The 22836-nt window shown below is 43.3% G+C and overlaps 1 protein-coding gene across 4 annotated transcripts in view; it reads left to right on the forward strand.

Annotated features, from left to right (window-relative positions):
- The window catches only part of AGTPBP1 (ATP/GTP binding protein 1), a 325031-nt gene that overhangs the window by 106013 nt on the left and 196182 nt on the right, over positions 1 to 22836 (forward strand). For all 4 annotated transcript variants that reach the window (XM_033927773.1, XM_033927782.1, XM_033927801.1 and 1 more), the window contains one exon: positions 20160 to 20227. In XM_033927773.1, coding sequence (XP_033783664.1) covers positions 20160 to 20227 — 68 coding nt within the window. The remainder of the gene's footprint in view (positions 1 to 20159; positions 20228 to 22836) is intronic.

Consider the following 22836-nt stretch of genomic DNA (forward strand, 5'->3'; position numbering starts at 1 on the left):
GGCAGGAGATGGCAGCTGGAGCACCGGCGAGTGAAGGAAATCACTCACGGTATGCTCCGACCGCCTCTTCCTGCTCTAAAGTCGGGCCTCACCAATCAGGAGCTGCATGTCAAAGCAGCTCCTGATTGGCGAGGCCCGACTTTAGAGCAGGAAAAGGCGGTCGGAGAATACCGTGAATGATTTCCTTCACTCGTCGGCGCTCCGGCTGCCCTCTCCTGCCTCTCCAGCTGCCCTCTCCTGTCTTCCCCCACTAAAAACCGTATTCAGAGTTTTTTCCAGGAATCCCTGCGAATATCGGGGGGAGTACTGTATTTTATAAGCAATACGATGGGGAATTGGCAGCCAGTGTGCTATTTTCAAGTACTGAGTAATGTGATCAAATTTCCACAAATTTCCTAACAAGCTACCTTCCCTACTACTACTACTACAGGTACAGTACCAATTTTCCAGCACCCCTGTTCTAAACGCTTGCCAGATTAACTGTTTTGCCTGGTGCCTCTCCGCCTCCCCCTGTACCTCTTTAAATCTTTGCTGGTGACGAGCAGCATCTGCAACCTGCTGCTCATGCCGGCCTCGGCTGTCCTTTTAATGTCACTTCTTGATTGTAGGATGAGGAAATCGCACAAGAGGGAGCAGCAGGTTGCAGATACTGTTTGCCACCGGACTAAAGGAGGTGCCAGATCATGTGTTGACAGAAAATCAATAGTATACCTGTATTACTACTACTTATCATTTCTATAGCACTGCCAGATGCACGCAGTGCTTGTAAGCATTGTTTACATCCACACATTGAAACTGCCTCTTTTTTGTTTTTGTAATTCTTTATTTAACGGTTGCATAGATACAAGTGAAACACACAAATCACAGCCAGACTTGCCTCAAGTTTGGAGCAGGGAGCATTTCTGAAAATGCTACCTTGCTAGTTCTGGTTTTCAACTTAAGATCTTAGGGCTCCTTTTACGAAGGCGCGTTAGGGCCTTAACGCACAGAATAGCGCGTGCTAGCCGCTACCGCCTCCTCTTGAGCAGGCGGTCATTTTTCGGCTAGCGCGCACTAATTCAGTGCGTGCGCTAAAAACACAAGCGCACCTTCATAGAAGGAGCCCTTAAATTTGGCTTCCAGAACCCCTCTTCTTGCACCTTCCTATATCATTGATACCCACCTGTACCATGACAGCAGCCCTTCCCCAATGCTGTCTAAAGCCCTTTCTAAGTGATGGGTGCATTCCACCATCTTTGCGCCAAGCAGGCACGATACCAAGCAATTCTCACGTCCATTAGCTGTCTATATTCCTAGTGATTGAATTGCAGACTGCCGTGACAGTCTTGTTGTTCCATGTCTGGCGCTGGAGTTTTTAGCTGTTGTCCTGGAATCGAGGGAGACCAGGAGCCCTGGTGATGGTCTTATCTTCCCTGAGCACCCTGTTTACTCCTTCATTATCTAGTAGTCTAGCTGACTTGTTCACATTCTGCTTGAGTCTGATGTATTTGACATAGGTGCTTTTTAAAAATTAGTTTTTGCCTCTTTAGCAAGTCTTTACTCAATTTACTTCTAGTGTAGACTATTTTCTGTTTTTCTCATGAGGACTTTTTTCCATTAAAAAAAAAAAAGATTTTTTTTTTTTTTAGCTGGAATAGTCACTTCACAGCACCATTGCTTTATGTGGACAGATGTTTGGCCTTTATTTTACCTCTTTTTTTTTTTTTTTTTCTAAAATTACTTTAGATGGGAAAGAAGAACATTTTCCATAATTGGTTAATTTCTGTTAGCTCATCTGGAGTTGAAATAACTGAGAAAACTTAATGGTTTGGCTTGAGGGGGAGGGGAGGGACTGTGGATAAGATGTTCAAAAATGGGCTGGACAGGCCTCCAGTTTTCAAAAATAGTCTGACCCCCCTCCCCCACACCCCACCTTTCCAAATGGCCTTGTGCATTACTGTGAGAGAATTACTACTAACTGCCCTGGTTACCTGCACAGAGCCTAGTGTGGTCTGGGGATGGAGTCAGAATTGATTCAGTGATACTTCAGTGCCAGTATTAGGATAGCGGAACTGAAACAGCCATACCTGCATATTCAGTGCCAATATCTTGATATCATGTGATGCTGAATATCTGGGAATTTAACTGCTATCCCATTACCTCTCTACCATGCCCTGAGAATTGATTTAACCAATTATTATTAGGTTAGCTTATTTCTTTGTTTATTTACAGCATTTGTTACATAAGAAACATAAGAAATGCCTCTGCTGGGTCAGACCCGAGGTCCATCGTGCCCAGCAGTCCGCTTACGCGGCGGCCCAACAGGTCCAGGACCTGTGCAGTAATCTTCTATCTATACCCCTCTATCCCCATTTCCAGTAGGAATTTGTCCAATCCTTTCTTGAACCCCAGTACCGTACTCTGCCTTATAACGTCCTCTGGAAGCGCATTCCAGGTGTCCACCACACGTTGGGTAAAGAAGAACTTCCTAGCATTTGTTTTGAATCTGTCCCCTTTCAACTTTTCCGAATGCCCTCTTGTTCTCTTATTTTCCGAAAGTTCGAAGAATCTGTCCCTCTCTACTCTCTCTATGCCCTTCATGATCTTGTAAGTCTCTATCATATCCCCTCTAAGTCTCCTCTTCTCCAGGGAAAAGAGACCCAGCTTCTCCAATCTCTCAGAATATGACAGGTTTTCCATACCTATTATCAGACGTGTTGCTCTCCTTTGAACCCTCTCAACTAACGCCATATCCTTCTTAAGATACGGCGACCAATATTGGACGCAGTACTCCAAATGCGGGCGCACCATCGCCCGATACAACGGCAGGATAACTTCTTTCGTTCTGGCTGTAATACCCTTTTTGATTATACCAAGCATTCTATTCGCTCTCTTAGCGGCCGCTGCACACTGCGCCGACGGCTTCATTGTCATGTCCACCATTACCCCCAAGTCCCTTTCCTGGACTTATTCAATAACATCCCTCCCATTGTATAGTTGTACCTCGAGTTTCTGCTCCCCACATGTAATACTTTACATTTTTCAATGTTGAACTTCATCTGCCATTTCGCCCCCCATTCTTCTAATTTGTTCAAGTCCCTTTGCAACTTTTCGCAGTCCTCTGTAGTCCGAGCTCCATTAAATAGTTTGGTGTCATCCGCAAATTTTATTATCTCGCACTTCGTTCCTGTTTCTAGATCATTTATGAAGATATTAAATAGCAGCGGCCCGAGCACCGAGCCCTGCGGGACACCACTCGTGACCCTCCTCCAGTCGGAGTAGTGACCCTTCACTCCTACCCTTTGTTTTCTACCCTCCAACCAGTTTCTGATCCATCTATGTACGTCTCCTTCCACCCCATGGTTCTTCAGTTTCCGGAGTAGACGTTCATGGGGCACCTTGTCAAAGGCTTTTTGGAAATCTAGATATATGATTGTTAACCACACAATCTGAAAGTACTTGGCAGTGTATAAGTTAACATACATAGGGCTCCTTTTACGAAGGCGCATTAGGGCCTTAACGCGAAGAATAGCGCGCACTAGCCACTACCGCCTCCTCTTGAGCAGGCGGTAGTTTTTCGGCTAGCATGCGCTAATCCGGTGCGTGCGCTAAAAACGCTAGCGCACCTTCGTAAAAGGAGCCCATAGTTAAAATACTGACATTACTAATAGCCATAATAAAAATTAAATTAAATTTGACAATTTGAACTGCTCTATTTAAATTTCCTGCTTTCTACAATCTCGTCCAGTTCTTCAAGGCGCAGATTGAGTGGTAGTCCATGCCACAGTTTTGGTCCTATAACTTTGAACATTGAGGAGCAATTATAGATTTAAATTAATAGATTTAGAAGATGGTATTTCTAATAAATTCTCATTAGAAATCGTAACATTCTATTAATGTGCTGGAGATTAATTAGGCTAATTTTAGTATGTTTGTTAATGCTTATTATACTGCCACATAATGAATGAACAGATCTAAGCGGTGTACAAGTGTAAGAAAAAAAAAAAAGTAACAGCAAATACTTCCCCCCTTTTATAAAACTGTCATAGCAGTTTTTAGCGTAAGTCGGCACGCTGAATGCTCTGCGCTGCTCCCAACACTCATAGAGTTCCTATGAGCGTCGGGAGTAGCACAGAGCATTTAGCGCGCCGGCCTGCACTAAAAACCGCTATCGCAGTTTTGTAAAAGGGGGGGCACTGTAACATGGAAAGGTACGACAATAAAATGACAGAAAAGCAAAAAAAAACCCCAAAACAAAACACACAAGACTCATTCATCCTTACATTAATTAACAATACTTACAGTTATTGCGAAACATCAACTCCATAGAATATCGGATCTCATAAGCAGTCAGAAAATGCAAAGGAGAAAATAATGTGGTTTTAAATTTGGGCAACGAAGGCTTGTTGCACAGTTGAGGTGGGAGGTCATTCCAGGTCTTTGGCGAGAGAAAGAAGAGTGCAGAATGACGTGTAGATTAGCATCTATCTCTTCTGTCATGTACAGTGCATTGCAGCATTATTTTTGGGGTTTAGTACTTTAGAATTATGTTTGTATGAGGGTCTTTAACAAAATAATAGTCTATCTCTTCCCCCCCCCCTCCCCACCGTCCCCTGGTATATTGTTTGTTTGTGTTTCTTGTCTGTCTGCCTTATTAGATTGTATAACTGGAAGTCCTGTCATGCTGCCAGCAACAACCTTATTTTTTGAGACGGGACCCCTACATCTTCAGGCCCCTGGAGCTCTCTTAGATTAAGTTCACCAGTTTCTGAAAGCAGGGTTCTGGGACTTCAGACAGATAGAGCTGGGATGCTTTTGAGCAGAGGCATTAATTGCCCAAAATCCCCCTGTGATGTGCCGCTCCGGTGAAGACACTAGTGTCCCGTTGTACTACCGAGCCCCTCCGTAACAACACAAATCACCAATTTACAGCTTACTAGCATCTATGGTTAAACACATTAAAATAAACAGTGAATGTAAAATATCAGGCTAGACTCAGGCAGTAAAGAAATACATAACCAATTAAGGTATCCCTCAAGCTATAATGGTGGCATAGTTACAGTCCCTGGCTAGTAACAAAAGGAACCCCAGGAGGGTGGAGGGGTTAGAATAAGAGAGAAAAACCAGATCAGCTAGCAGCTAAAATGAGAAACTGTTTAGACAAAAATAAATTATTTAAAAACTAGAAAAATAAAAGCCAAGATTGCAGTATGTCCCCAGTCCATTGATGACTTCTGGTTTTAGTGCTAGACTTTGTGTTTTCTGTTAGCATGGCAACTAATCCCTTTAGGAGGCTATTAACAAGTCTCAGTGGTTGATAAATAAATATTTTGCCAATAATGTAGTTTGTATTGATCACTTCTAAATAAAGTAAAACATCTCAAGTTCTCCATTATCTCACTTAGACCGTTTAAGGCACCTCTGTGTTGCTGTGGTTTTCTTGGTTGTTTGAAGGATATAATTTTCATGGCTTGCTTGATTTTTTTCTCAGGCACTCTGTAATACAGAGTATCTCAGCACTGGAATAACTAAAAATATTTAGACTTGTCTCTTCTGTTTGGCAGCTGAACAGATTTATCCCATTGCTTTTACCATTCTCTTCCTTCACTGCTGCAAGCTTCTTGGGATTTGCTTATATTTAGTCCAATGGACATTTCCCATTCCTGCAGCTCAGCCACATGCATCTTTTCCTCTTTTATAATACGTGTAAGGAGAGGCTTCCCAGGGCACTTAGGAATATCTGCAAGGCAGGCTCAAGAGATTGTGGTTCACTGAGCCAGATTGCATGAGTGCCTCCCCCTGTCTGGCATTTCTCCCTCTCTCCCCACTGCCACCCTTCCCTGCAGGTCCAGCATCACTCCTCCTTCTGTCTTTCCTCCGTATTGCCCTGAAAACTATGTGTGAGTTGCCAGCAGCAGCAGCAGCCTGAAGACAGGCTGCCTCCGGCTAGGCCCTGGGTCTTCTCTCTGCCAAATTCCACTTCCTCTGATGCAATTTCCTATGAAGAGAGAGGTGGGGACACAAACTTGGGACAAAGGCTGAAAGGAAGGGAGAGGGGCCATGAACTTGGGACACAGAAGGGAGAGAGGAAGCACTTTTGGACACAAGGGAGGGAGGAGCATGAACTTGGGACAAAGGATGGAGGGAGGGAGGGAAAGATGCTGAGGTGGGGGAGGGGAATTGTTGAGAATGGTTGTGAGTGAGAGGGAAAGAAATGGTTCATGGGGAAAGGAAGAAAGAGGAGAATTGTTGGAAATAGGGAGGGAGAAAATTGTTGGACATGGTGGTAGGAGGGGAGTGAGGTAGAGAGAGATGAGAGGGAGAAATGTTGGAAGTGTTGATGGAGAGGGAACAGTGGGACAGATGGAAAGGGATGCAAAAGGGAGGAATGTTGGACATATTGGTGGAGGGAATGGAGGAAGAGATGTGGCATGGTGCTGGTGAGGGGTGATAGGAGAAATATTCAGCATGGGGCTAGTGGGCAGGGGCAAAAGATTCTTCACACAGTCTGGGGGATAAGAGAGGGAGAAATATTTGATGTGGCAGTAGAGTGAGTTGGAGAGATGCACCCTGGATCCCTCTCTGTCTTTCCCCACTCCCTTTGCAGCAAGGGAGGGAATGAGAGAAAGAGAGATGGTGGACAGTGAGAGAGGAAGGAGACATTGCACATGGGGGGTAGAGGAGAGAGGAAGAAATGTTGTGCAGGGGTGGGGAGGAGAGAAAGTGTGCTTTGTGTAGTTTTAGAAACATAGAAACATAGAAATAGACGGCAGATAAGGGCCCAAGGCCCATCTAGTCTGCCCACCTTAATGTCCATCCCCTACCTTTGCCCTGTGAATAGATCCCATGTGCCGATCCCATTTGGCCTTAAAATCAGGCACGCTGCTGGCCTCAATCACCTGTAGTGGAAGACTATTCCAACGATCAACCACTCTTTCAGTGAAAAAGAATTTCCTGGTGTCACCTCGTAGTTTCCCGCCCCTGATTTTCAACGGATGCCCTCTTGTTGTCGTGGGACCCTTGAAAAAGAAGATATCTTCCTCCGCCTCGATGCGGCCCGTAAGATACTTGAACGTCTCAATCATGTCTCCCCTCTCTCTGCGCTCCTCGAGCGAGTATAGCTGTAATTTGTCAAGCCGTTTTTCGTATGGTAGATCCTTGAGTCCCGAGACCATCTGGGTGGCCATTCTTTGCACCGACTCCAGTCTCAGCACATCCTTGCGATAATGCGGCCTCCAGAATTGCACACAGTATTCCAGGTGGGGCCTCACCATGGATCTATACAATGGCATAATGACTTCCGCCTTACGACTGACGAAACCTCTTCGTATGCAGCCCATGATTTGTCTTGCCTTGGACGAAGCCTGCTCCACTTGATTGGCAGACTTCATGTCCTCACTGACGATTAGCCCCAAGTCTCGTTCTGCTACCGTTTTTGCTAGGATCTCGCCATTAAGAGTATAAGACTTGCATGGATTCTGGCTGCCCAGGTGCATAACTTTGCATTTTTTGGCATTGAAGTTGAGTTGCCATGTCCTAGACCATCGCTCCAGTAGGAGTAGGTCGTGCATCATGTTGTCGGGCATTGAATCTTCGTCTGTTGTGCATTTGCCCACTACATTACTCAGTTTGGCGTCATCGGCGAATAATGTTATTTTACCTCGAAGCCCTTCTGCCAAGTCTCTTATAAAGATGTTGAATAGGATTGGGCCCAAGACTGAGCCCTGTGGTACTCCACTAATCACCTCCGTCATTTCAGAGGGGGTGCCGTTCACCACCACCCTTTGGAGCCTACCTCCAAGCCAGCTCCCAACCCATTTCGTCAATGTGTTACCTAATCCTATAGAACTCATCTTGCTCAGTAACCTGCGGTGTGGTACGCTATCGAATGCTTTGCTAAAGTCCAGGTACACGATGTCCAGGGACTCCCCAATATCCAGCTTCCCTGTCACCCAATCAAAGAAGCTGATCAGGTTGGATTGGCAGGATCTCCCCTTAGTAAATCCATGTTGTCGGGGATCCCGTAGATTCTCCTCATCCAGGATCTTATCTAATTGGTGTTTGATTAGAGTTTCCATTAGTTTGCTCACTATCGATGTTAGACTCACTGGTCTGTAGTTTGCTGTCTCCATCTTTGAGCCTTTCTTGTGCAGTGGAATGACGTTAGCCGTCCTCCAGTCCAACGGGACGCTGCCTGTACTAAGGGAGAGGTTGAAGAGCGTGGACAGTGGCTCCGCCAAGACATCACTCAGCTCCCTAAGCACCCTGGGGTGCAGGTTGTCCGGCCCCATTGCTTTGTTAACCTTGAGCTTTGACAGCTCACCGTAGACACTGCTGGGCGTAAACTCAAAGTTACTAAACGGGTCAACTGAGCCAACCCTTGTCTGTAGCTGAGGGCCGAGCCCTGGCGCTTCTCGGGTGAAGACTGAGCAGAAGTATTCATTTAATAGTTGGGCTTTTTCCGAATCCTTTTCCACATAGTCTCCATCTGGATTCCTAAGACGTACAATCCCGCCTGAGTTTTTTCTTCTATCACTGATATACCTGAAGAAGGATTTATCTCCCTTCTGGATGTTCTTTGCTAGAGACTCCTCCATGAGGAATTTAGCCTCCCTGACTGCTGTTTTGACGGCTTTTGATTTGGTCAGGTAGTCTGCTCTAGAGTCCTGCTTCCCTGATTGTTTGTAAGAGATGAATGCTTTTTTCTTCTCCTTGATCAGGTCTGAGATCTCCGCAGTAAACCACTGTGGCTTATTGTTCCTTCTCCGTTTACTTACTGATTTTACATAGCGGTTTGTTGCTTCTTGTATGGTTGCTTTCAAAGTCGACCACATGTCTTCCACGTTATCGGTTTCTTCTTGGCTTTGTAGCGCCTGGTGAACGAAGTCTCCCATTTCTTTGAAATTTGTGTCCTTGAATTTGAGGACTTTGGTTAGTGTAGTAGATTTAGTGAAACCTTTCCTGATATTGAACCATACCATGTTGTGGTCACTGGAGGCCAATGTGTCGCCCACCGAGACCTCTGTGACACTTTCTCCATTGGTAAGTATCAGGTCCAGTATTGCCTGATCCCTTGTCGGTTCCAACACCAGTTGCCTGAGGCTTGCTCCTTTCATAGAGTTTAATAGCCTCCTGCTGCTGCCGGAAGCAGAGGTAAGTGTAACCCAATCCACATCAGGCATGTTGAAGTCACCTAGCAATACTGTGTCCCCACGCAAGGTGATATTTTCTATATCTTCGATTATTTCCATATCCAGGTCATCCTGTTGTCTTGGGGGTCTGTAAATTACGCCAAGATACAAGCATTTGTCCTTCCCTCTGGCCAAATTAACCCAAAGGGATTCCCCAGTATACTGGACATCTGAGATTCTCGTGACCTTAATGTCATCTTTAGTATATAATGCTACACCCCCTCCCATCCTACCCTCTCTGTCCCGGCGAAGCAAGTTGTAACCCGGTATGACCATGTCCCACCCGTGGGAGTCTGTGAGCCAGGTTTCGGATATTGCCACCACATCCAGGTCGGCATTCCTTATTTCTGTTTCCAATTCCAGGATCTTGTTTCCTAAACTGTGTGCGTTGACGTACATAGCCCTCCATGTTATATTTTTGTTACGTCTCAGTGGGGATATTCCTGCTTGAGCTATTTGAACACCTTTAACATTGTTTGTGTTATTTGTGCTTTCCTGAGGCTCAGAACCACAATGTGTACTCCCCATATACCCAGAACTACAGTGTGTACTCCCCCTAGACCCGGAATTACAATGTGACCCATAAATATGATGTGACCCTACTCCCGACTCAAAAGTGTGTGCACTCACCCCTGACCCAGAATTTCGGTGACTACTTTCCTCAGCCTCAAAAATGTATTGGCATTTTAGTTCGCCTGGTATGTTGTTTGTGCCTGTACCCTCCCCCGACTTACCTAGTTTAAAGCCCTGTGGAGTAGGCGGGCTAGGCGGTGTCCAAGGACATTCTTCCCTCTTCTGGTTAGGTGTAGCCCGTCGTGTCCCTGTAGTCCTTGCAATGCTTCTCCATGGTGCAGAAACCCGAAGTTCATCTCCTTGCACCATCCTCGCAGCCAGTCGTTCACCCTCTGTATTCGATCCTCTCTGGCTCTGCCCTTGCCCCTCACTGGGAGAATCAAGGAGAAGACTACCTGCGCATCCATCCTCCTCAGCTTCTCCCCCAGGGCCCTGAAGTCTTCAGGTATGATGTCCGGGCTGCTCCTTGCGGTGTCGTTGGTTCCGACGTGGATTAGAACCATGGGGAAGTGGTCTCGGGGCTTGATGAGTCTGTCAATGCAAGCAGTGACATCCTGGATCCTGGCCCCTGGCAAACAGCAGACCTCTCTTGATTGTAGGTCTGGTCTGCAGATTGGTCCCTCGGTGCCCCTCAGCAGCGAATCTCCGATGACCACCACTCTGCGCTTCTTAGGGGTGGGCTGTACTGTTGATTCCGGAGTTGGAACCGTCTGCTGAACAACTACTTGTAGCTCTTTCTCCGGACCTTCCTGTAGCAGCAGATATCTGTTCCTCAGGGCGATATGAGGTGTCGATGTTGAGCTGTCCTGTATGGGGGAAAAAGAGACAGAGTTAGGTCCTTTGCGTTTTCTTGTGGAGGAAGTCACCAACTGCCAGGAGTCAGCGTCTCCAACCACTTCCTGCATTAATTTTGTGGTTGCCATTATGTGTTGTTAATAAGATTATATTATGAAAATTGAATGGAGGAAATGGCATTTACAATTCTCCCTCCGAATCTGCGGGTTTAGTACCCGTGGATTCGGTTATTCGTGATTTTTTTGCCTCAGACCTCCCCCTAGTTTTTATGGTTGAATCGCTGCATCCCCGACCTCCCCACACCTTATCTGGTGGTCTAGCGATGATGTGGGGCAGGAGCGATCTTCCTACGCTCCTGCCCCTTGCAGAGCCATCATCACAAATGGCTATCGTGAGTTCCCGTGGTCTCACGAGACTACAACGAGAACTCATGGAAGCCATTTTTGATGACGGCTCTGCAAGGGGCAGGAGCCTAGGAAGATCGCTCCTGCCCCACGTCATTGCTAGACCACCAGGTAAGGTCTGGAGAGGTTCAGGACGCAGGAAGGAGGCGGGGGTGGGTCAGAATCAGCCCTGAAAGTTATTCGTGAATTTCCATATTCACAGGTCGGCTCTGCCCCTAACCCCCGTGTATACAGAGTAGAGAATGACACGGTGAAAAAATTGGTCCCCGTCACCGCCCCGTCCCCGTCTCACCATCCCCGTCACCCGCCCCGTCCCCGTCTCACCATCCCCGTCACCGCCCCGTCCCCGTCTCACCATCCTCTTCACTGCCCCGTCACCGCCACTGCCACCCCATTCACCGCCCCGTCACCGCCACTGCAATCCCATTCACTTTTCTTTATTTACGTATAAAGGAAACATTCTTTAAAACTTTAAAACTTAGTTAAATATTAGTTAATAACTATACAAAAACAAAACACACAGAGAAAAAATTAATTAATATAAATTCTCAAAACTGACACATTTTGATCACTAAATTTAAAATAGTTATTTTTCATACAGTTTTTCAATCACTAATCTTCCACCACCCCTGGGGCTAGCAATGCAAAAACAAACACGACATGTACTTTAAATGCTTACAATGTTAGCCTATATGGTAAGTAGACGCGGCCGCTGTACCTAATCGCGGCAAAGATCTCCCTGCCGTGATTAGCATAGTGACCGCGGCTACGGCTGCAAGTCTCCCCTCCCCCCAGCGATCACGGCAGGAGGGCACCCAACCCCTCCTGTAGACCCCCCCAACGGCCCTCCCGACAATCGCAGCAGAAGGGTACCCAACCCCTCCTGCCGGTCCTCCCAATGGCCTCCCCTAAGATCGCCGGCAGGAGGGTACCCAACCCCTCCTGCTGGACCCCCCCCAACGAACCCTCCCACCCCAGAACCCCCTTAGTCTTACTTTCCAAGTTGGACCGGACGGCTCCTCACACGTATGGCCAGCAGGCTTGCCTCCGTCCAAATGAGGCGGGCCCGCCCCTACCCTGCCCAACCCACAGGATCCTAGGGCCTGATTGGTCTAGGCACCTAAAGCCACTCCCGCTATAGGAGGGGCCTTAGGTGCTTAGGCCAATCAGGCCCTAGGATCCTGTGGGTTAGGCAGGGGAGGGGAGGGGCGGGCCCGCCTCATTTGGACGGAGGCAGGCCTGCTGGCCAGACGAGCGAGGAGCTGTCCGGTCCAACTTGGAAAGTAAGACTAAGGGTGGTGTTTCGGGATGGCGGGGTTTGTTGGGGGAAGGACCGGCAGGAGGGGTTGGGCACCCTCCTATTGGCGATATAGGGGGCCGTTGGGGGTGCCGGCAGGAGGGGTTGGGCACCCTCCTACCAGTGAGGGCGATCGTCGGGGGGGGGGGGGGGGGGGGGTTCTATTGGCAGGAAGGGTTGATCTGACAAATGAGGAGCACGGTGAAAACACAGGTAAATTGCGGTTCCTAGAGGGGGGGACATTGGCCTGCGGGGACAAATCTATTCACCGTTTTTGCGGTCGGTGAAAGGATTTGTCCCCGCGTCTGCGGCGATTTGCTAATGAGGTCACCATAACCCGCAGCCAAACCGCAGCCACGCAGCGGTTCGCTGCGGGGATCGCTCCCCGTGTCATTCTCTAATACAGAGGGAGAAGTGTAGTAATATTATGCTAAGCAATGCAAGGTCATGCATTTGGGCTGCAAAAACCCAAAGGAACGGTACAGTTTAGGGGGTGAAGAACTTATGTGCAAGAGAGAAGAGCGGGAACTTGGGTGTGATTATTTGTGATGATCTTAAGGTGGCCAAACAGGTTGAAAAGGTGACGGCAAAAGCTACCTACATGCGCTTTTATACAATGTAGGTATTTAAATATCTCTCTCATAGCTCCCCTCTCCCACCTTTCCTCCAAAGTAGATACAGTATATTGAGATCTTTAAGTCTGTCCCCATACGCCTTGTGACAAAGATCACAAACCATTTTAGTAGCCTTCCTCTGGACCGACTGCATCATGTTTATATCTTTTTGAAGGTACAGTCTCCAGAATTGTTCACAATATTCTAAATGAGGTCTCACCAGAGTCTTATACAGGGGCATCAATATCTCCTTTTTCCTATTGGCTATACCTCTCCTTATTTACCCTAGCATCCTTCTAGCTTTTGCCATCACCTTTTCAGTCTGTATGGCCACCTTAAAATCATTGCATACAATCACACACAAGTCCTACTCCTCTTTTGTGTAGAAAAGTTTTTCACCCCCTAAACTGTACCATTCCCTCAGATTTTTGCAGCCCAAATGCATGACCTTGCATTTCTTAGCATTAAATCTTAGCTGCCAAATTTCAGACCATTCTTCAAACTTTGCCAGATTTTTCCTCATATTATCCACACCATCTGGGGTGTCTACTCTGTTGCAGATTTTGGAATCAACCGCAAAGAGATGAATCTTACCTGAAAGTCCTTCAGCAATATCATTTACAAAAATGGTAAAAAGAACAGGTCCAAGAACCAAACCTTGAGGTACACCACTGGTAACATCCCTTTCCTCAGAGCAATATCCATTGACGCAAGCAGCAAAACTTAACCACTCCATCTCCAACCTGTTGACGGCAACGGGTGACTTCAAAACTTTTGGAAAAGAAATCAAAACCCTACTTTTCAAAAAATTTATCCAGATATCATAACCCAACCCTTCCCCCTCCTCCTAGATAAATTCTCCCCCAAAATCTTCACTTAAATAATCTCTTCCTCCCCAAAACACCAAACAAGTATTCAGATCCCTGAAATGTAACGTAATCTTATTTGTACTCTAACTGTAATCTATTTGTTATATCACACAGTAACGTACAGTCAATTTAATATCCAATTTGCAAGTTCTTCCGGAATTAATCCAGGTACCTCTCCTCCCTTGTAACCAAAAAAACAAACAAACCCAAAACTGTTGTAACTTCACTGGAAATGTCCAGTTAGCTCTTTTGTAATCCGCCTTGAACTGCAAGGTATAGGCGGAATAGAAGTCCCTAATGTAATGTAATGTAATTGACCACCACCCTCTGTTGCCTTCCACTCAACCAATTCCTCGCCCAATCTATCACTTTGGGGTCCATCTTAGGGCACTCAGTTTATTTATTCTCTGGTTACCCAGTCAAAGAAATTGATCAGATTTGTCTGACAAGACCTTCCTCTAGTGTATCCATGTTGGCTCGGGTCCTGTAATCTGGATTCCAGAAACGTCACTATTCTCTGTTTTAAAAGTGTTTCCATTAATTTTCTTAGTCAGACTTACTGGCCCTGTAGTTCCCTACTTCTTCCTTACTTCCACTTTTTGTGGAGAGGGACCACATCTGCCCTTCTCCAGTTCCCTGGTACTAATCCCAACTCTAGAGAAGTATTGGAAGGGTCAGCCATTGAGCCGCCAGATCTTCCCTAAGTTCCTTCAGTACTCTTGGATATGCCATCATCCGGCCCCATCGCTTTGTCCACCTTTAGCTAGTTCCTCACAAACACACTCCTCTGAAAATCAGTCAAGATCTACCACACCTCCAGTCTATTTGTGTTTGTGTTCTACTGTTCTGTTCCCAGCACTTCAGCTATGAATACAAAATAGAAATATTTGTTAAGCAATCCAGCTTTGTCTTTATCAGCTTCTACATATTTTTCCCCTTTACCTTTGAGTCTCACAGTGCTACTTTTGCACTTCTTCCTTCTGGGTAAACTGTTTTGATAAATGCATCAGACAAAACTTTATGGGCCTTTAGGCACCATTGACCTCTATAGAATTGCTCTAATGGTTTTCTTTCTGTTCTTGTTTCATGGCTGTTCTAAGGATTTAATTTGCTTGTGAACTGAAACAAGAAAGCAAAAACTATACCCAATACTGCCACCTGGTTGACACTATTAAATATTTTGCTTCATACATAAATAATAAAACAGAGAAACAGAGAAAAATGAAGACAGTTAAAAGACCATGTGGCCAACCATGTGCCCAACCATGACATTCACTATCCCCTCCTCTCTCTTAGAGATCCCAGCTTACTTGTCCCAAACTGTTTTGAATTCAGATACACTTTATGGACCAGATTCTATTAACGGCACCTAAATCAGCAGCCACCTACAAAACTGGCTGTCAATCACGCTTAGGTGCCTACCAGAAAACTTATGCATCTGCAATGTAGGCCAGGGTTTTACTGGCCTGCATTGCAAACGCCTAAGTTCTTTAGTGAATCGCGCCTAATGACACCAAAGTACCCACTCTGTCCCTAACCACGCCCACTTAGGCTTAAGGCACCATTAGGCGTCCTGCTGTAGATGCAATTTTAGCACCTACACTGTAGACACCTTCCAGCACCTACTTTTTTTCTTCTAGTAAGTTTTTAATTGGTTTTAAGCGATGAGGTCAATTACCATGCTGATTAAAGCCAATTAAAATAGTTAAGTTAGGCAGCAGTTGAGTGCTTACCACCGCCTAACTTATGGTGCCATTTATAGAATATGACCTTTCATCTCCTCCACCGGGAGGCCGTTCTAAGGATTGACCACCCTTCCCATTAAAAATAAAGAATAAAAGTGGTACCTTTTTTTAGACTAATGTAATAAACTTTTTGACTAGGTTTTAAAAGGGAAAATTCTGTTCTTGAGGAGAATTAGAATGAGCAAAAGAAGCTAGCATGCTAGAATGCTAGCATAGATAAGTGAATCATTCAAGCATTCCGGTGGTAGCCCAAAGTGGAAATGGCAAGGAGGGGATAGATGGATGGATTGGTGATGAGAGTGATAGACAGGGAATTTTATGATTTATAATGTTAGAAAATCTAGATCTTTTAGTCCATTTTTTTTGTTTCGACGCATGTGATACTTTTTTTTTCTTTAATATTTTTTTTATTCATTCATATTTCATCAGTTTCATACAAAATCCAGGTTCAAGGTTAAAAAATAAAGTATAAGGTACTGTTGCATTTGACATGACTCTTGAACAAGCACTAAGTCTATCAGCTTGTTAAGACCACATGTTAATTAATTGTTTAAAACTTGTTAAAAATTTTATGTACTTTGGGCTAGATTCACTAAGGGCACAGATCGGATCTGATCCGTGAGGGATCCAATCTGATCTGTGTTCGGGGGGCTGATTCACGAATCACCCTCATGCAAATGAGGGCGATCGTAATCACATCCCCAACTGCCTGCCTGGATCGTTCTATAGCAATCCCAACGCAAGCACAAAACCATCTGTAGGTGGTCTGTGCATGCACTGGCCCTCTGGGCCTGGCAGATAATTTTTTTTTTCTTTTTTAAACATTTCTGGAACCCGTTTTAAGCCTGCGGGTTAAAACCCCAGGATTGCACTGCAGGGATTAGGTCAGGCACAGGAGATCGGGGCAGCAGGAGTTTCTGTCAACGAGTGAAAATAAGAACAAAGGAATAGATAAAACAGTGCTTATAGCAGCAAATAAAGTAAAAAATAAAGATGTTAAAAACCAGCAATAAAGGACTAGCCAAATAGGCCTTAGGCAGAACTGGAAGCAAAGATAGCTGCTTTTCATTTAATCGGACGATGGAAGGCAGAGTTGAATTATTCCATACCTCAGCATAAAGTAGCAAACTAGCATAATTGGGTTAGGCAGGAGATTGGGACTGACAGAGCAGAGAGCGGGGCGGCAGAAGGTAGGGCAGTCAGAAAGGGCTTGAGCGACTGGTCCTCAGCAGTCGCTTGTTTGTGATCGGCCAGCAGAGTTTTGGTTAGTGAATTGCGTCCCTGCCTACTTTGTATGCCGTTCCCCTCATTTGCATGCGCAGATCGGAGGATGGTCGGCAGAGAGGTAAGTGAATTGGGCCAGAATAAAATCTAGCCCTATACTGGTAAGTGTTGTGATACTTTTAACTTGAAAAGTTTTACATTCCTGAATTGTTTTAAAGTTTCCTTTCAGAGGAGATCCAGGGAATTACAGACCTGCCCTTACCTCAGTACTGGGCAAAATTGTGGAACATATAGATAAACATGATTTAATGAGAAAGTCATCATGGGTTCATTCGAGGGAGGTCTTGACTTACCAGTTTACTTGGCTTTTTTGAAGGTGTGAATAAACATGTGGATAAAGTCAATCCAGTTGATGTAGTGTATCTAGATTTCCAGAAAGCTTTTGACAAAGTTCCTCATGAGAGGCTCTTGAGAAAATTAAAGAGTCATGGGCTAGGAGACCATGTTCAATTGTGGATTAAGAATTGGTTATCGGAAAAAAACAAAAAACAAAGGGTAGGGTTAAATGGCCATTTTTTCTCAATGGAGAAGGGTAACTAGTGGTGTGCCACAGGGATCTCTACAGGGATCGGTGCTATTTAACTTATAAATGATCTGGAAATTGGAACTGAAAGTTAGGTGATTAAATTTGCAGATGACACTAAACTGTTCAAAGTTGTTAAAACGCTTGTGGACAGTGGAAAATTGCAGGAAGATCTTAGGAAATTGGAAGATTGGGCGTCAAGATTTATTTATTTTATATCCGAACCACTTATATCCTAAGTGGTTTATATTCAGGTACTTTATCATATTTCCCTATCGTTCCCGGTGGGCTCAAACTCTATCCAATGTATCTGGGGCAATGAGGGGATTAATTGACTTGTCCAGGGTCACAAATAGCAGGAAGGGATTTGAACCCATAGCCTCAGGATGCTGAGGCTGAGGCTGTAGCTCTGTCTGACCCCTGCACCACACACTCCCACAAATGGCAGATGAAACTTAATGTGGACAAATGCAAAGTGATGCAAATTTGAAAAATAATCCAAATCATAGTTACCGAATGCTAGGGGTCCACCTTGGGGGTCAGCGCTGAAGAAAAAGATCTGGGTGTCATCTTGGACAATATGCTGAAACCTTCCACCCAATGTGCGACATGGCCTAAAAAACAAACAAGATGCTAGGAATTATTAGATAAGAGATGGTAAACAAGACTAAGAATGTTATAATGCCTTTGTATCACTCAATGGTGCAACCTCACCTTGAGTATTGTGTTCAGTTCTGTTCTCCTTATCTCAAAAAAGATTTAGTAGTAGTAGAAAAGGTTCAAAGAAGAGCAACCAAGATGATAAAGGGGATGGAACGCCTCTCATCTGAGTCTAAAGAAGTTGGGGCTCTTCAGCTTGGAAAAGAGACAGCTGAGAGGAGATAAATGATTAAAGTCTACAAAATCCTGAGTTGTGTAGAATGGGTACAAGTGGATAGAGTTTTTTTTTTGTTTTTTTTTTTTACTGCATCAAGATTTACAAAGATTAGGGGATACTTGATGAAATTACAGGGGAGTCCTGCAAGCCATCAGAGGAGGAAGGGAGGGGGGACAGGGTGAAGAGCCTGGCAGGGGAGTGAGGAAGGTGGGCTGGATGCAAAGCCTGGCAGGGCAGGGGAGGGAGGCAGGAAAGGAGGGGGGTCTACTCTGAGTGCAGAGACAGGCATGGAGGGGTGTGGGTCTGGGTGCATAACCTGGCAGGGGAGGAAAGGAGGGGGGCTGGGTATAGAGCCTGACAGGGGAGGAAGGGAAGGGGGCAGGGTGCTTGAATATAACACCCCCCCTCCCAGTTTATATTAGAGTCAACCTTTTTTCTTTCTTTTTGTGGGGGGAAAAAGGTCACTTCAGTTTATATTTAGATTGGTTTATATTCGTGTATACATGGTACTTACGACGATTTTATTTGGCATGGCTGTGTATAATGGATTATTTTAGATGTGAAGGATAGAAGCTGGAACTAGTAAAGTATTTTTATTTGTTAGTTGGTTTCTTTATGCCAGCTGTTTTTGAGCAGGTCCTTGGGGACACCCAGCTAATCCGTTTTTTAAGAGATCCACAATGAATATGTATGAGACATTTTCACACGCTATCTACATTGTATGCAAATCTATTTCATATATATTCATTTTGTGTATCTGAAAATCTGACTGCCAAGGTGCCCAAAGGACTAGGTTGAGAACCAGTGCTATATTCAGGTATTTTGTTTTCCTATCAAAATTCGTGTACTGCTCAAAGAAAATAGCAGTCACATTAGGTGAAAGCTCTTGTTAGTGCTACCCTACATCCTCTATGCTATCTAGTCTTAAAGGTCTGAAAGAAAAAGTATGCCTTGAGTCTGGCCTTAAATCTTGGCAAAGAAGACTCCAGTGGAAGGTAGAGTGGCAATGCATATCAAAGAGCTAGTATACAGAATATAGAATTGTGTGAACTTGAGGTGTGCTTGAGAAAGGAAAATGATTGAGCACCCCAGAAGGGGGACTAAGGAATTAAACAGTCTGGCTGCCATGAATGAGAACTGTTTAAAGGCCAACTAGAATTTTACATTTTATTCTGTAGTTGAATGCCAGACAACGGTGTTCCTTAAGGAGCGTTGTAATATGATCACAACGATTAATATGATATACAGACCACAGAATTATTTCAAACTATTTATAATCTTCCAATAGATGACAAGCAGATACCATTAAACAGTACTTTGAAGTAATCTAAGTGTCTGAATACTAGTGCATAGATCAAAATTAGCAATGTGTCTAGAATAGGAATGATCTGATTTTGGCTCAAAAATGAAAAACAGAACCCAACCACCAAGGACACCTGTTTGTTCATAGTTAATTCAGTATCCAAAGCAAAGCCCAAAATTGTTAAAGGTGTCCAGAAAAAGTGTGATGGAAAGAAGTGACCATTTTGCTGCATAGAATAAAGGGCATGTGTATTGGTGTATGGGATCAGCTAGCGGGAGAAAATGAGTGGTTGACCTCACTGTTTCCCAAAATTCATCAAAGAATGGTACTATGTAGATCAGTGAAAGAACCCCTCCAACTTTAATGTTTTAAATTGTAGATTTTTTGACGGCAAAATGTGAAAAATGTACAAGAGTGTTAAGTCTTATACAAGGCGCTGATTACTGGAGAAAATACAGCATGAAGCCTCTGAATTATTTAGCCATCTGTAGTGAGAAAACAAGTACTTGCTTTGTGGAAGACCAAATGTTTGACTGGTTATGTGACAGCATTCTGAAATGGGTACAGTGGGTATATCTATACTAAAGCACAATGTACATGGCTTTGATTTAATCATTCCTTAAATTTAGAAAAAAACCAATGGAAATGCTTTATTCATGTTAAAAAAATTTTTTTTAATTTAAAGTGATGTTTTTGAACTTGCAGAGAAAACCAGGAAAGAAATAATGGCCAAAGGATCCACTGGGATTGATGTTATTCTTTCTACACTAGAGGTAAAGCTTTGTGATGCTGACTTTGCCTATAGAAGCAAGAGAAAAATACTTAATGACTGATTGATTATTTTTATTTTTTTTTACTTAACTTGAGTGGGAGTTGTTTTCCACTTTGCTTTTGTTTTAATATGGAAGAACATAAACAGAAATAAACAGCACGGTTTTTCCAGAATAATGTTAACTAGGGCAGTCTTATACCAGTACTAAAAAGACCTTTTACCATATGCCAGTATTAAAGAGACCTTTTGAAAAGATATACCCCCCTTTACAAAATCGTAGCATGATTTTTGGTGCCAGCCACGGCAGTAACAGCTCCAATGCTTATATAGTTCCTATTAGTGCTGCCTGATTAGCGATTTGAATCGATTCACCAATTCACTTTTGGTGAATCGATTCAAATCGATTTGTTTTGGCAAAAAAAAAATCAAACTTAACGATTCATCGGCCCCCTTGCCAGAGAACCGTTCGGGCTTTCCCTCTGCCACCGGAGTCCTTCCCTGTAATGTAACTTCCAGTGGCAGAGGGAAAGCCCGAACGGGTCTCTAGCAAGGGGGCCGACGAATCAGTAAGTTTGATTTTTTGCCAAAACAAATTGATTCGAATCGATTCACCCGAAGTGAATCGGTGAATCGATTGGAATCGCTAATCAGGCAGCATTAATAGGAACTATATGAGCATTGGAGCTGTTACTGCCGTATCAGCAAGAGCTGCTGCTTCACCGGCTTGGAGTCTCACTGTTGCTAAATTTTATGAGGGTATGCATTAGTTATTGGTCCAGTTGATTTTAATTCTAGCATTTAAGAACTTAAGAAACATCCGCTATTGTTTGTAAGATTAATGAGACAGAGCCAACCTGGATTTAGTCAAGGGAACTTTTACCTCACCAACCTACTGCATTTTTTTGAAGGGGTGAAAACATGTGGATAAAGGTGAGCTGGTTGATAGTGTATATCTGGATCTTTAAAAGGTATTTGTTAGAGTACCTCATGAAAGACTTCTAAGAAAATTAGAAAGTCATGGGCTAGGAGGTAACATTCTATTATGGATTAAGAACTGGTTGAAAGAGAGAATGGCTAAATGGTCAATATTCTCAATGGAGAAGGGTAAATAGGGGTTCCCCAGGCGTCTGGGATTGCTGCTTTTTACCATATTTATCAGTGATCTAGAGATAGAAATAACTAGTGATATAATTAAATTTGTTGATGACACAAAATTGTTCAAAATTGTTAAATCGTAAGAGGATTGTGAAAAATTGCAAGAGGACCTTGTGAGACTAGGAGACTATAGGGGTGCCAATCACTATACAGCAATTATTCTGGACTTGTATCTAGGGATATGGTAACACTTCATAAATCTCCAAAATTCTAATGACTGATATCTTATTGTAAAAATGATGCCAAAGGTATGATTGTTTATTAGAATAATAAAGGTCTTAGAACTATGGCAAGCAATACAAAAATATACTAATGATTTCAAATATATATATGTATATGAAAATAACTGGTAACACTGAAAATATAAATGAAATAACACCACACAAGATATCTTAGTAGTGTAGCAGTGCTGGTATTTGAACTTTACTTTCTGGAACTGGTGGGCTCGCTTCCAAGCCTGTAGCCCCTGAAGAGAGATCATTTTTGTACCATCTGTTGCTGACCTCAGCTCAATAGGGTAAGAAGTGATTCTTTATAGTTCCAAGGGTTTAGACAGATTTCCTTGCTAAGGACAGGTTATATTTGGGACCTTGGTAATTATCCTAAGTCATATATATATATATATATATATATATATATATATATATATATATATATATATATTGCTTATTTGTAAAATATTCTCAGGAAATCTTAGTAGTGTAGTGTATATACAGTGTGTGTGTATGTATGTATGTATGTATGTGTGTGTGCTGACCTCAGCTGAAAAGGGTAGGAAGTGATTCTTTACAGATCCAAGGATTTAGACAGATTTTCTTGTTAAGGGCAGGTTATATTTGGGACCTTGGTAATTATCCTAAGTTATAAATATACTGTATATTGCTTATTTGTAAAATCTTCTCAAAAAATCTTAGTAGCATAGTGTATTTACAATATATATATATATATATATATATATATATATATATATATATATATATATATATATATATATATATATATACCGTATATACTGTATATACTCTATACTATATATATATATATATATATATATATATATATATATATATACTGTATATACTGTATATACTCTATACTATATATATATATACTGTATATACACTACACTATATATATATATATATATATATATATGTGTGTGGTATATACAGTGTATATGTGTGTGTGTGTAAATTTCTTATTTGTAAAATGTTCTCAGAAAATCACAGTATATACACTCAGTATATACACTATACTCAGTATATACTCACTATACTCAGTATATACTCACTATACTCAGTATATACACTCAGTATATACTCAGTATATACACTATACTATATATATATATACTGTATATACACTACACTATATATATATATATATATATATATATATATATATATATGTGTGTGGTATATACAGTGTATATGTGTGTGTGTGTAAATTTCTTAT

The sequence above is a fragment of the Geotrypetes seraphini genome, chromosome 1 (genome assembly GCF_902459505.1).
Source record: "Geotrypetes seraphini chromosome 1, aGeoSer1.1, whole genome shotgun sequence".
NCBI classification, from domain to species: Eukaryota; Metazoa; Chordata; class Amphibia; order Gymnophiona; family Dermophiidae; genus Geotrypetes; species Geotrypetes seraphini.